Source organism: Fukomys damarensis, unplaced genomic scaffold, assembly GCF_012274545.1.
Source record: "Fukomys damarensis isolate Sample0158 unplaced genomic scaffold, DMR_v1.0_HiC HiC_scaffold_24, whole genome shotgun sequence".
Classification (NCBI taxonomy): Eukaryota; Metazoa; Chordata; class Mammalia; order Rodentia; family Bathyergidae; genus Fukomys; species Fukomys damarensis.
Genome location: NW_022900936.1, coordinates 272,785 through 285,280, shown reverse-complemented (window position 1 = coordinate 285,280; position 12,496 = coordinate 272,785). Strand labels below are relative to the sequence as shown.

At 42.2% G+C, this 12,496-nt stretch overlaps 1 protein-coding gene across 1 annotated transcript in view; it reads left to right on the top strand.

The window, feature by feature from the left end:
- The window catches only part of Dip2a (disco interacting protein 2 homolog A), a 136,181-nt gene that overhangs the window by 62,495 nt on the left and 61,190 nt on the right, over positions 1 to 12,496 (top strand). Inside the window, exons 8-9 of the mRNA XM_033755929.1 lie at positions 4,093 to 4,212; positions 5,663 to 5,860. Coding sequence (XP_033611820.1) covers positions 4,093 to 4,212; positions 5,663 to 5,860 — 318 coding nt within the window. The remainder of the gene's footprint in view (positions 1 to 4,092; positions 4,213 to 5,662; positions 5,861 to 12,496) is intronic.

Below are 12,496 nucleotides of genomic sequence, written 5' to 3'. Positions count from 1 at the left end.
CCTTTGCCATTTAGCAAGGGCTTGTAATTTAGGTCCCACATTCCCCACTGCTCTTAGGTAGATTCAAATCCTTGAATCTTCATTTTACTTAAACTTTAGCTAAGGGGTCATAGCAATTTGTAAAGACATCTCTTAGACTGCTAAGGTGGTATTAGGATTCCCAAAGCACATAAAGTTTTCATATTTTCATCATCTGTAAGCTCATAAACTCTTAATTTAGAAGCATAATAACTCATAACAATTTAACACAATATAAGAGTTCATATCTTAATTGTAATTTTCATTCTTCAGCCGTGCGTAGACTCACCAGCTTCCGGTGTGGTGAGAGCAGGGCTTTGCGTTGTCTCCTGGTCTCCTGGAGTTGAAATCCCTGGAATTCTGTTTTACTCTAGAGTGGTGGTAGCTGAGCCTCAGCTACCTTGATAACCATGGGAGTAACCATAAGCAACTCATATGGCCCTTTTGACTTATATGTCTACCTTAGCATTGCTATTTGCTATTGCATCTTTTCCTTCCTTGGTGTTCAGAGTAATGAATTATTGCTTTGTCAGATTTCCACGTTGCCTCAAATAACTATATTATATCCTTTTTAAATTTTTAATAAGTTTGCCCTCTTCTGTGAGAAGACCACACCTTTTAGACTGTGCCATAGATACACCAAGTGGCAAAAAGAAATCTGTATAAACATTTACCCTCTTTTCTTTTGCCCATCGGAGAGCCTGTATGAGTGCCCATAGCTCTGCTCAGTGCACTGACCATCCAGTGGGGAGGGGTCCTGCTTGGACCACTTCATCCTGAGTCATCTCTGCATAGCCAGCATAACATGCCCCATCTTTCATGAAGCTGCTCTCATCCTTCAATTTAAACCCTCTTTTAGTCAAGACTAGTCAAAACTTTTGCAAATCAATTAACAGATCTAACAGAATTAGAATCAAAAGGAATGAAAGCTCTTTGTTACTATAAAAGTAAACCTTCTGTAACAAACTTGAAACCAACAAGCAAATATATATAATTTTGTTAAATCACTTCCACATACCTTCTCTACATACTTAAGCCTTCTGGTCTTGTATATCTTTCTTTATATCTTTCTAACAAGACAAACATACAAAATCTTTTCATATCAAAAGTATATCTCTTTTACCCATAGCTTTTCTACTATCTTCTTCTGTCTCATTTATTATTAACCTTCTATAGCAAACTTCAGCTATTAAAATCTTAAAGTGTTCTTTTTCTGTTCTCAGATTGTTACATCTTAAAATTTGACTGGCTATCTATAGAACAGTACTAGCCTTGAGTTTTTATCAACAAAGTACAGAAAAGAGCAAGTTAATCTTATAATCACAATTCAAGAATTTGCAGTGCACAAGAAATGTTTAAAGTACAGCAATTAAACTTAATTCAAATCAAAACAAAGATACATTTATCAAATAGTTAAAATTTCTAACTTGATTTTTCTTATAAAACTCTCTTAATGTCTGGTAAAACACAATTGCAGTTTCTCTGGCTTGCAGTATTTTTCCCCATATTTTGTCTTTCAGAGTTTTCCTGCCTGATTTTAATCCATTATTTTTCATTTTAGTTCTTTTAATCTGGGTACAAGCTGTTTCATCTTTTCTCTGAGTCTCATCATGCTTTTCCATTTGCACCCTCCAGTGCAGAAAAGCTAAACAATTTTGTTCTTGCTTCCCACCCTTCTTCATACTTTTAATCTTAGTAACCCTGGGAGGGGGAGGCAGCTCAACCTCCTCCAAAGGGTAAACACTGGGATTTGCCTGCAACGATGTCACATTTTCTGAGAGGCAAGTTTACCATGGGAAAACAGCAGATTTGGCAAGCAATTGTCTCAAAACCAAAACTAAATAGTCTCATTAGTAGTTGATTACCACGGAATAGAAGTTTGAGCAGTTCCGAGAGTATTCAAGGCTCTAAATTGTCAAAGTCTCAGGTAAGCAAAACAAAGGCAGATAACTTTCTTTTTTACAGAGTTGTCCTGTGGGCAAAGTCTGGCTTAGTTGAGACCAAGATAACTCACAAAGTTTTAAGCCTCTTTGGTTGCAGTTTTATCTTATAGTCCCCCATAAAATCTTTATCAAAATTCTGAATTATGCACTTAAGAAGAGTTGGTTTAGTATTAGCTTTTCCCATTACCATTAGATATTCCCTTGTGTGGTGACAGTGACGCAAGACAAAGGGTGGGGTGCCCTTCCAGAAAACAGCCTCATTTATTTGCCTGGAGGGCTCTTTAAGTGCAAGCCCTCCTCCCTTTCTTTTGATGTATATACTAGGCTACCATTGGCTTTCTTAGCTCCTTGTACTCATTCTCCTAACCAAGTTTCTTTCACACACAGTCACACAAGAAGTTAATATATTCCCTCCCTGGGTCCCCTTCCAAAGACAAACTAGGGAGCAACCCAGGGGATCTCACCATTCAGATGATTTCATTTATTCTCTCTTTTTTTTTTTTTCTTTTCTTTTCTGTTGCCGGTGAGCTGGGCTACCGGCGAGCTGGCCTCCGCGTCCTAGAAAGGGAACCCAGGAAATCCTAGGGGCGCACTTCTTCCCTTCCGAGGAGGCAGACAGTCACTCTCTGGTGGGACTCGGGTCAAGGCCCAACATGGGCTGTGCCAGATAGCTCCTTCCTTCTCGTGGGAGAATTTGACTCCGTATTTATTTTCCTGCTCAGGGGAAAAAGCCAATTTAAAATTAGTGAGAAAACAGTCCAGTGGGGTGTTCTTGGAGCTGGATTCTCCCATCTTGACCCTAGGAACAAATTTAGTTTAACACTCAACACACAAGACACTGACAGGACAGACAGGCGCCACAAAAAGAAAAGCTTTGATTCTACTACCCGGAGTCCTCGTCAGGGCCGGGGTCAGGGGAGATTTCCCGGCTCGTCAGCCATCTCGGTCCTGACAAACAAGACAGTTGCAACCGCCAGCACAAAGCTTACCTCCGGAGGCTTTCAAAGGTCTGTGTCTGAGAATCTCCTGCTGGATCCCGCAACAGAGAATCTCGGCTGGATTTACAGTTCCCGCCTGGGTATCTCGCTGGGGCCTTGTAAGACCTAAAATCTCACTTCCACTCCGCGGAGCGTGAACAGCCAAAAAGGCCTCCACAATGCTGGGCCCAACACCCAGCGAGGCTCCGGGAGCTCGACGGAGAACGAGAAACCCAGGAAGGAACACACCAGGCTAGATGGTAAATACACCTTTATTAGTCTGACCAGACGGCACTCCCGGAGCCAGGTGGCTCAGAGAGGCGCTTAGCTCAGGGGCCGAGGTCCTCTTCTAGGGAGTAAAAGGAGGGGGTTAACATTTTGGGCTCACAGACAGGGGACAAAGGTCTGCTGACTTGAGCTGGTGGTCAGCAGTCACATATTGATGAGTAACAGGTACCACCTATAGCATGTCTCAAAGGTCACTAAGACACTCCGGATGAGCAAACAGTTTGTCAATTAGCTTGGGCTCTATGTCTGGAGGCTCTAATTTACAGGTAGATTCAGATCCGGACTTCAAACAATACAAGAGTGATCCACATTCTTAGGCCAGGGCTGGAACAAAGGTCGGGGCTGTGGCTACAATGGGAGGGGTTCAGGACACTGTCTCCTAGGCCCTTTGCCATTTAGCAAGGGCTTGTAATTTAGGTCCCACAGATTATATCTCTTAATATTTATTATATTACAAATTAAAATAAAATTATTAGTTCATTTAAAAATAATAAAATCATTACATGTTGACATAAATCTTACATACTTATGAAAAGTTTGTGGCTGATGAGAGCACCTTGGTTCCCACGTGTGGTTCAGATGTCTGTGGCAACATCACATGTGTGTGGCTGGAGAGCAAGAGACGCAAGTGATGTCTTTGTGCTACGGAGGAGCAGTCCTGACCTCCCGAACCTTGGAAGCGTTCCAGGCTTCTCTGGGCTCCCTGGGCCACTTTGAAAACTTCTAGTTTAGAACCAGGCATTCAGAGATGTATGTAAATGGACTGAGTAATTCCAGAGGGACTATTGGATGGTGCCTCTCCTCTGGCACACTCCATCGTGGATGTGAATGGTCTCGGTCTCAGTCCTCTGTTTCCTTTGTGACAGGTGTCCCCGTGAACAGCAGAGTGTCCTCCAAAATCCAGCAGCTTCTGAACACCCTGAAGAGGCCGAAGCGGCCTCCTCTGAAGGAGTTCTTTGTGGATGATTTTGAAGAATTATTGGAAGGTAGAGTTCTCTGACTTAAGCTTCTGTGACCAGGGTGGCCATGTGGAGAAATGCAGGCAGATTTGCATCGGGTGTGAGTTCCTGTGGTTATGTCGTGACACCGTGAAATACTCTCTCTCTACCCAGGCTTTGTGGTTGCCTTGTGCGGTGGCGAATGTAGAATCACATGTGCCTACATCATTTCAGCAGCAGAATGTGTGTGGCTGAGATGAAAGTGACATCGAATTTCTCTGTGCATCTGATCCAGTGCTTAGTACAGGAGGATTGAAAAATGTAGTGAATGTTTAAATTTTAAAAAACTTATTACAGTAAATGAGACATTGCCAAAAACAATGAGCAACTTTTGGCTCTTCCCCAAAGTCAAAATGACCATGAAAAATAAATGTTTTGAATTGATGTAGGACATCAAGGCAAGAACAACAGCACAACTAGACACTCAGGAAAGAGGACTCCAGTGCTGCTACAGAAAGTGAAGAGAACAGTGGGATATTTTCAAAGTGGGGGAATTTTTTGAGGTGGATAAATGATAATGTGTCTTTTATGGTAATACATTTTTTAAAAATTTAAACACTGACCATATTTTGCCTCATACTTTATAAAATTATCTGTTTCATTTAATTTACATTATTTAAATTGTTATTTAAACTTTAAATCTGAAGTGTTTATCTTCCCTTTTTGTCATTTTGTTTTTGAGACAAGGTCTCATGTAGTTTAGTCAGGTCTAGAACTCTCTATGTAACCTAGGCAGGTCTCAAATTTGTAGCAGTCCTCCTGCCTCAGCCTCTTAAGTGTTGGGATTGTAGACATGCACCACCATGCTCAGTTCCCTTGGTTTTAAGGTACTTAATTTTCAGGTGGATGTGGCTCCTTCTTAGAATTGTAGCCTCTTATTTATGAATGAAAGGTTTATTTAGTATAGGAAACAGGAATATAGATTTATATTTTAAAAAGAATATTAACGAGAAGCAGAAAGAATCACAAGCCCCAGACAATATAAAAGTTGTGCCCATGGTCAGCCCGTGAGGGCTGCAGGCCCTCAGGCACCAGATGTCATTCTCACTCTTTCCCTTGGGTGCAGTGCTAAGTGTTTGAGGTTGGGACCAAGTGGTTGTGCTCACCTTGGTCCTGAATGGCTCTCTCCTGGGATGTGCTACTGTGGTGTGGAGGTGAAGACACCACACTGAGGCCATCTTTGTCCTGGGAAAACTGGTGGCTACCAGGATTGCGGGTGGTTTTTACTATTATTTTAAAGCCGTCATTGTCTGACTGAATCCTTTAGTCTTCTGGTTAATTAGTCTTTTGCTTGATATTGATAAAGAAATGTAAACAAATAATTGTAAGCTTTTCATAGTTGTTTTTAAAACAAAATTATAAAATATGAGTGCTTAAAAACAGAATTTGTGCCTGGCATAGTGAAATGTTGCGTTTTGAATTTTGATTTTGCTTGCAGTGCAGCAACCCGATCCAAATCAGCCAAAGCCTGAGGGAAGTCAGATGGTGTTGCTGAAAGGAGAGCCCCTGGCAGTGGCAACCCCCTGGCCTCCATCCCTGCTGGCTGCCCTGCAGCGGTGGGGCACCACGCACCCCAGAGCCCCCTGTCTGACTGCACTGGACACAGCAGGGAAGGCCATCTACACCCTCACCTATGGTAAGTGTTCACAGAAAGTGGTTGTACGTTGTGTCCAGCTGTAACTTATCATGAGCAGCCCAGCATAGATGTGCAACGGATGAGTATATAAAGCTCCTACCCCAGAAGCGGACACTGGTGAGACAGCACATTGCCACCTGCTGACTTTGGTTCTGAGCATTGCAGGGTTTAGTGTTCTTTGTACACATTCTGAACAGTGCAGTTTAGTTTTATGTGATTTTGAACTTAATGTAAATGGAATTATGCAGCAGTATCTTTTTGTGTTTGTTATCTTTTAGTTCCTGATGATGTTTGTATGTAACACAATTCACACAGCTTGATGCTTTTACAAAGTGAATGTGCCCTGAGGGCAGGGAAGCAATTGCCCAGCCAGTCACACTGCTGGCTTTATGTTTTAAGTGTTATGTAAGTCATATTATGTAAGAGGCACTCTTTATGTTTTCACTCATTTGCCAAGCATGGGACTAAATCTGTCATGCTGTACGAAGTGGTAGTTTATTCGCATTGCCGGATATTCTGGTTGTTTCCCACCTGGGACTATGGTATACAGGGTTCTAATGGATGTTCTTTGGTTTGTTTGTTTGTTTTTTGCAGTGCTGGGAATGGAATCCAGGGGCTCACTCATGCTTAGCAAGTGCAGCCCCTCTGAGGCACACCCAGTGAGTCCTGTTATGAACATTCTTACTGGAGTCCATTGTGAGCCCCTGCAGGCATCTGTGCTAGGTGTGAACACAGCGTAGCTTGCTAGTGTTAGGTCAAACCACTAGGTATTTATTGATTGATTTATTTGGTACCAGGGATCAACCTCAGGACCTTGTGCTTGGAAGACAGGCACAACACCACTGAGCTAAATCCCCAGCCCCAATACCACTAGTTTTTTTGTTTGTTTGTTTGATACCTGGGATTGAACTCAGGATCTTGCACTTGCTAGGCAGGCGGAGGCACCACTGAGCTAAATCCCTGGCCCAGTACTGTTAGTTTTTAAAAGAGTTGCAGCAGTTCATTCTTGGAGCAGCTGCAGCGTGTTCTGTTGCCCATGTCCTTACCACATGTGACACTATCTCCGAGTCCTTTCGGTCTTCATTGTGGATGGGTGGTTTGCAGTGTAGAGTTAGGTACTGATTTGCATCATGCATCTGAATGATGGCTAGTAATGCTTTTCATGTGATTTGGGGGTACTTTGAATATTATTTATTTATTTAGAGTGATCCTCTTGCCTCAGCCTCCCAGAGTTCTGGGATTATAAGCATGAAACACCACACCCAACTTTGATATCTTTTTTTATAAGCTATTAAAATCTTTGGCTCATTTTTCTGTTTGCTTTGCTAACTTTTGTTCACTTTCATACATACCTTTTATCAGATACATGTTTTGTGATTATCTTTTCTCATTGTTGGGCTTGCCTTTTAAAACTTCTCTTTGTGACATTTGATGAATGAAAAGTCTTGATGTAGTTCTCTTTATCTCTTTCCCCTCTTTTATTGTATTTAGTTTTGTCCTGTTTAGAAAGTCTTTGCCAAACATGAAGTCATGAAGATATTCTACACAGTCTTCTAAAAACTCCATTGATCCCCTTTTGACATTTAGGTGTTTTGCTCTACCTAGAACTTCACTTTGTGTATGGTGGGAGGCTGGAGTAATTTTCTTACCTTATCTGGGTGGCTCTGTGTCGTTTATGGGAAAGACAGTCTTTCCCCCACATACCGCAGCATTGATTTGTCACACATCAGGTGGAAAACAGATGTGTGGGTCTGTTTGGGACTCTCTTCTCTGGTAGAGTTGCCGCACTTTCTGAGTCTCAGCATCAGGCACACATATCCTCCAGCTCTGATTATTCCTCACGATTGCATTTGCTGTTCTTGGTTCTTTGCATTTCCAAGTAAACTTTAGAACCAACTTGTCATTTTTGATGAGATTTCCTGCTTGGTTTGGTGTTGTATTGAATCTGTAGTTGAACTTGCAGAAGATTTGTAATATGGTTATGTAATCTTCTAGTTCATGACTGGAGAATATTTTTGCCTTTTTTTGGGGGGGGGTTTGAGACAGGGTCTCACTATGTAGTTGAGACTGATCTGGAACTCACTATGTAGCCCAGGCTGGTCTCGAACTCACAGCCATCCTCCTGCCTCAGCCTCCCGAGTGCTAGGATTACAGGCGTGCACCACCACGCCCGGTTTATTTCTCCCTTTTTAAAGGCTGCTTTAATTTCTCTGAGTAATGTTTTCATACTGTTGAATACAGAATTCTTGAGCAGTTTCATTACATTTATTCCTATTGTAAACTTTAAAACTTTTTTCTTCTGAGCCCTGAGAGCTCAGCACTTTCCCTGAGGGGGCTGACTGTGCTTTGAGGCCTCCTTTGGGGCTCCAGTCCACAGCACCCTTTATAAACAGCTGCGCCTCTCCCAATGTCTCTCCAGTCTGAACTCTTCTAGTCATCTTTGCCCAGCAGCTCTTTCTGCCTCTGACAGTGACTTCTGTTTCCTACTTGAAGCACAGTCTTTTAGAATTTGTCCATATTACATGTTATTACATATTATGTGTGACCCACTCATTATTACTGAGGAAAGAATATACCAGAATGTGCTTGTCCCATGTAGTATTGGTGGATAGTTGGGTGGTTTCCAGCTCCGGCTGTTAGAAGCAGCACTGTGGGATGTTGGGTGCCACCCTGCACACCAGCACGAATTCGATAGGCTGAATACTTGGGAGTGGCAGTGTTTGGTTTGGGATTGGGCAACTTGCCAAGCTTTCTAGACAGCCATCTTTTCCAGGTCATATTTACTCGCCAGTGTGTTGTCAGGCTTGCTAGTTTTAACTAATCTAGTCAGAATATCATAGTGTTGCTTTGTGCTTTTAATGTGCATTTTCCTGATGACTGGATGGGTTGATGTGTTTGTTGCTTTCTTGTTTCTGGGACAAAATACCTAACACCCACAAGTTAAAGAAGAGGTTTATTTTGTTTCAAGGTTTTTAGAGATTTTAGTCTGTGGCCAGCTCAGCAGCAGAAACAGCATGGCAGAGGGTCATAGTGGAGGAAAGCAGCTCATCTCGTGGCAGTGGAAGCAGAGAGTGAAGGGGAGGGACACTGGCTTCCAGACCACAACCCCAGTGGCTGGCTCTTCTGGCAGGCACCACCCCTAACAGCAGGTTTAGTGCTGAAACCTTCCGTGGATAAATCCACCCATCCGTGTAGCCTCTCACCGTGATCCCGTCTCCTTCCTGAAACACCGCCTCTGAACACAAGGGGCTTTTGGAGGACTTTCTAGATTGAAACAGTAACAGTGGAGATCTTTTCTTAACATTTGGGTTTTCTTTGATTAAATAACTATTGAATCTTATGGTCTATTTTTTTTAATGGATATAAGATTACTTGTAGTAAGTCTGTTTTGTTCAGACTGCCAGCCCCTTGTCAGGGATGTACCATAAATGTCTTTCCCCCTGGTCTTTCTATCCGTAGTGTCGCTCAGGGAACACAACTGCTGTCTTGTTTTATGTTTTTTTTTTTTTTTTACCAGGGATTGAACTCGGGTCTTTGCGCTTGCAAGGCAGGCCACCAAACCGCTGAGCTAAATCCCCAACCCTGTTTTATGTTTTTTTTTTTTTTGTACCAGGGATTGAACTCGGGTCTTTGCGCTTGCAAGGCAGGCCACCAAACCGCTGAGCTAAATCCCCAACCCTGTTTTATGTTTTTTTTTTTTTTGTACCAGGGATTGAACTCGGGTCTTTGCGCTTGCAAGGCAGGCCACCAAACCGCTGAGCTAAATCCCCAACCCTGTTTTATGTTTTTTTTTTTTTTGTACCAGGGATTGAACTCGGGTCTTTGCGCTTGCAAGGCAGGCCACCAAACCGCTGAGCTAAATCCCCAACCCTGTTTTATGTTTTTTTTTTTTTTGTACCAGGGATTGAACTCGGGTCTTTGCGCTTGCAAGGCAGGCCACCAAACCGCTGAGCTAAATCCCCAACCCTGTTTTATGTTTTTTTTTTTTTTGTACCAGGGATTGAACTCGGGTCTTTGCGCTTGCAAGGCAGGCCACCAAACCGCTGAGCTAAATCCCCAACCCTGTTTTATGTTTTTTTTCCTGGTTCCTGCCTTCTGTGTTATCTTTAAAGACATTTTTCCTGCTTGGCACAGTGGCACACACATGTAATTCCAGCATTCAGGAGGCTGAGACAGGAAGATCACTACTAGTTTGAGGCCTGCCTGAAACTACAGAGTGAGACCCTGCCTTGATAAAAAAAAGACTCTTTTCCCTAGGCCTCCATCGCAGTTATTTTTGGAAAGTGTTTTGTTTACATTTGTTTATTTTGTTTACAGGGAATATCCCTCTGGAACTCATGAGTGCATTTTTGTTCACAAGGTAGAGATGGGTTCCAGGGTCAGCCTTTCAAGGCAAATTACCGGCATTTGAATTTATAGGAAAGACCACCCATCCCACTCTGCTGTGGTGATGTGTGGGCCCTCAGTCTAGGAGTCCACACTTGTGGAATTTGCCCTCTTGTCTCTTTTCTCCTTCCTTCCTTGTATGCTGTGGATTAAACCCAGGACCTTCATATTGAGCTACATCCCAGCCCTTTCTATAATCATTACTATTTTTTAAAATGTTGAGATGGGATCCTATTATGTTAAGTTGCCTGGTCTTGGCTTCAATTTGTAATCCTCCTGCCTCAGCTTCCCTCCTTCCTCAGCTGCACTGTGTGCCTGGTGACCATGGCACCTGTCTTGTAGTTGTCCTTTTACCTATCCACTGACTGGCCATCCTTATCCCCAGGCCAAAGTCTCTTGATAGCCATTCCTGATACCTACCACTTTATAATGAGCCTGACATCAGAGTCTTCCCCTCTCATCTTTTTCCAGAGCCTTCTAGCTGTTCTGCCCTGCATATTTCAGGGGCAGTTTTAGGGTTAGCTTCTCAGGTGTCACACCTATCTGCACAGATTTCAGTAAGCATCACTTTGAATCTGTTTGAGCACTAACCCTTTACAGTATCAAGTTTTTTTCTCCATAATTCTTTATAATCATCTATGAGACTTCACAAATTTCTTGTGACACTTAGTCTTAGTTATTTAGTGTGTATGTTTTAATTAATTAATTAATTTTATTTTTTTGGTACCAGGGATCAAACTCAGGTTCTTGCGCTTGTGAGACAGGCGGCAGAACCACTGAACTAAATCCCTGGCCCTGTATATTTAAATTTAATTGTAATGGTATCATTAAAATGTTTGTTTATTGTTCTCGTATAAGATCACCAAATCACTTATGCATTGATACTGGGCATGATTTGTGAATGTCTTTGGTTATGCTGTTGTGTCTGCCTTGATGTCCTGAATTGATTTAAAACTTTTCCCTTTTGTGGTCATTTTGACTTTGAGGAAGAGCCGGAAGTCACATGGTACATAAGGTGACATGAGGACACGACATCATGTTTTTAGGAGCTGCCTTATCATTGGATGCTGCTTGCTCAGTGGCAGCATTTGTCATAGTTTTTTTTCATACATCATAAAGACATTCATGAAAGAGAACACTAAAACTGCTTCAGAAGCTGGCAAGCATGATGAAATAGGCGTGTTCAATGAGGGGAAGTATTTTGAGGGGGGTTAATGACAATGTATCTTTTACTGTAAATAATTTCTTTAAAAAAATTTAAACATTCACCATATATTTTGATCACACCTCAAATATTCACAGACTTCTTAAATTTAGTTACTGAAGAGTCACAAGATACACGATTGTGTCATTCATAAACAAGGGCATCTTCAACTCCCTCCCATGTTCCCCCTCCTTTCCCTTTACTGCTTGCTGGCTCTGGAGCTCAGAAAAATGTTGGAGGCAGACTTGCTTGGCTGGCTTCTGCCCTGACTGTTGGCTGTGACATTTTTTCTTGAGTTTTTAGATGCCCTGCATCACATTAAGCGAGCTTATTTCTTTTTATTTCTAGCTTAAGGATTTTTAAAATCATATAAATCATGTTGGTTCATTTCTTTCATTTATTGAGATGATTATTTTATTTTTCATTATTCTATTAATGAGACAAAGTATGTGAGTTTTCTCTTAAATCTCTGTATTCTTGGGATAAAACTGACTTGATCACAATGCATTACTTCTTTTATATATAGCCTGATTCAGTTTGTAAATCTTTATATAGTTTCCTTATTAACTTCTTGAGTTGATCCTTAGAAGTAGGCTAAAACAGTACTGTATTTTGAGTTGAAATTTTTTCTCAGGTCCCGTAGTTCAAGCACATCACAGTGTGGCACCTAGTTTCATGTTATCTTCAGTGGAATGTGATCATTCACTCCTAGGAGATGGCTGCCCGCTGCATGCTTGCACCCCGGGACTCTGAATGGGATCAAAGTGTGACATTTGTGTTACATCTTCAATATACTGGGCAGGATGAGGTTGAGGCCACTTTAGGTATTAGGAGTAAACTTGAGGGTTTCATCCTTGCTACCTCATCATCACCCCACCTCTGCCCACCTCTCCAGGCACCCACAGACCCCCTCAGCTCTCCTCTTCTTCCCTCCTGTCTTCCTCAGCCCAGCCTTCTGATGTTGAGGACTCAACAGGACTGGGTGCTAGACATGGGGCCTGCTTGCGAGGAGGGCAGTGTAGTCACTGGCCACGGGGCTTGCCGTG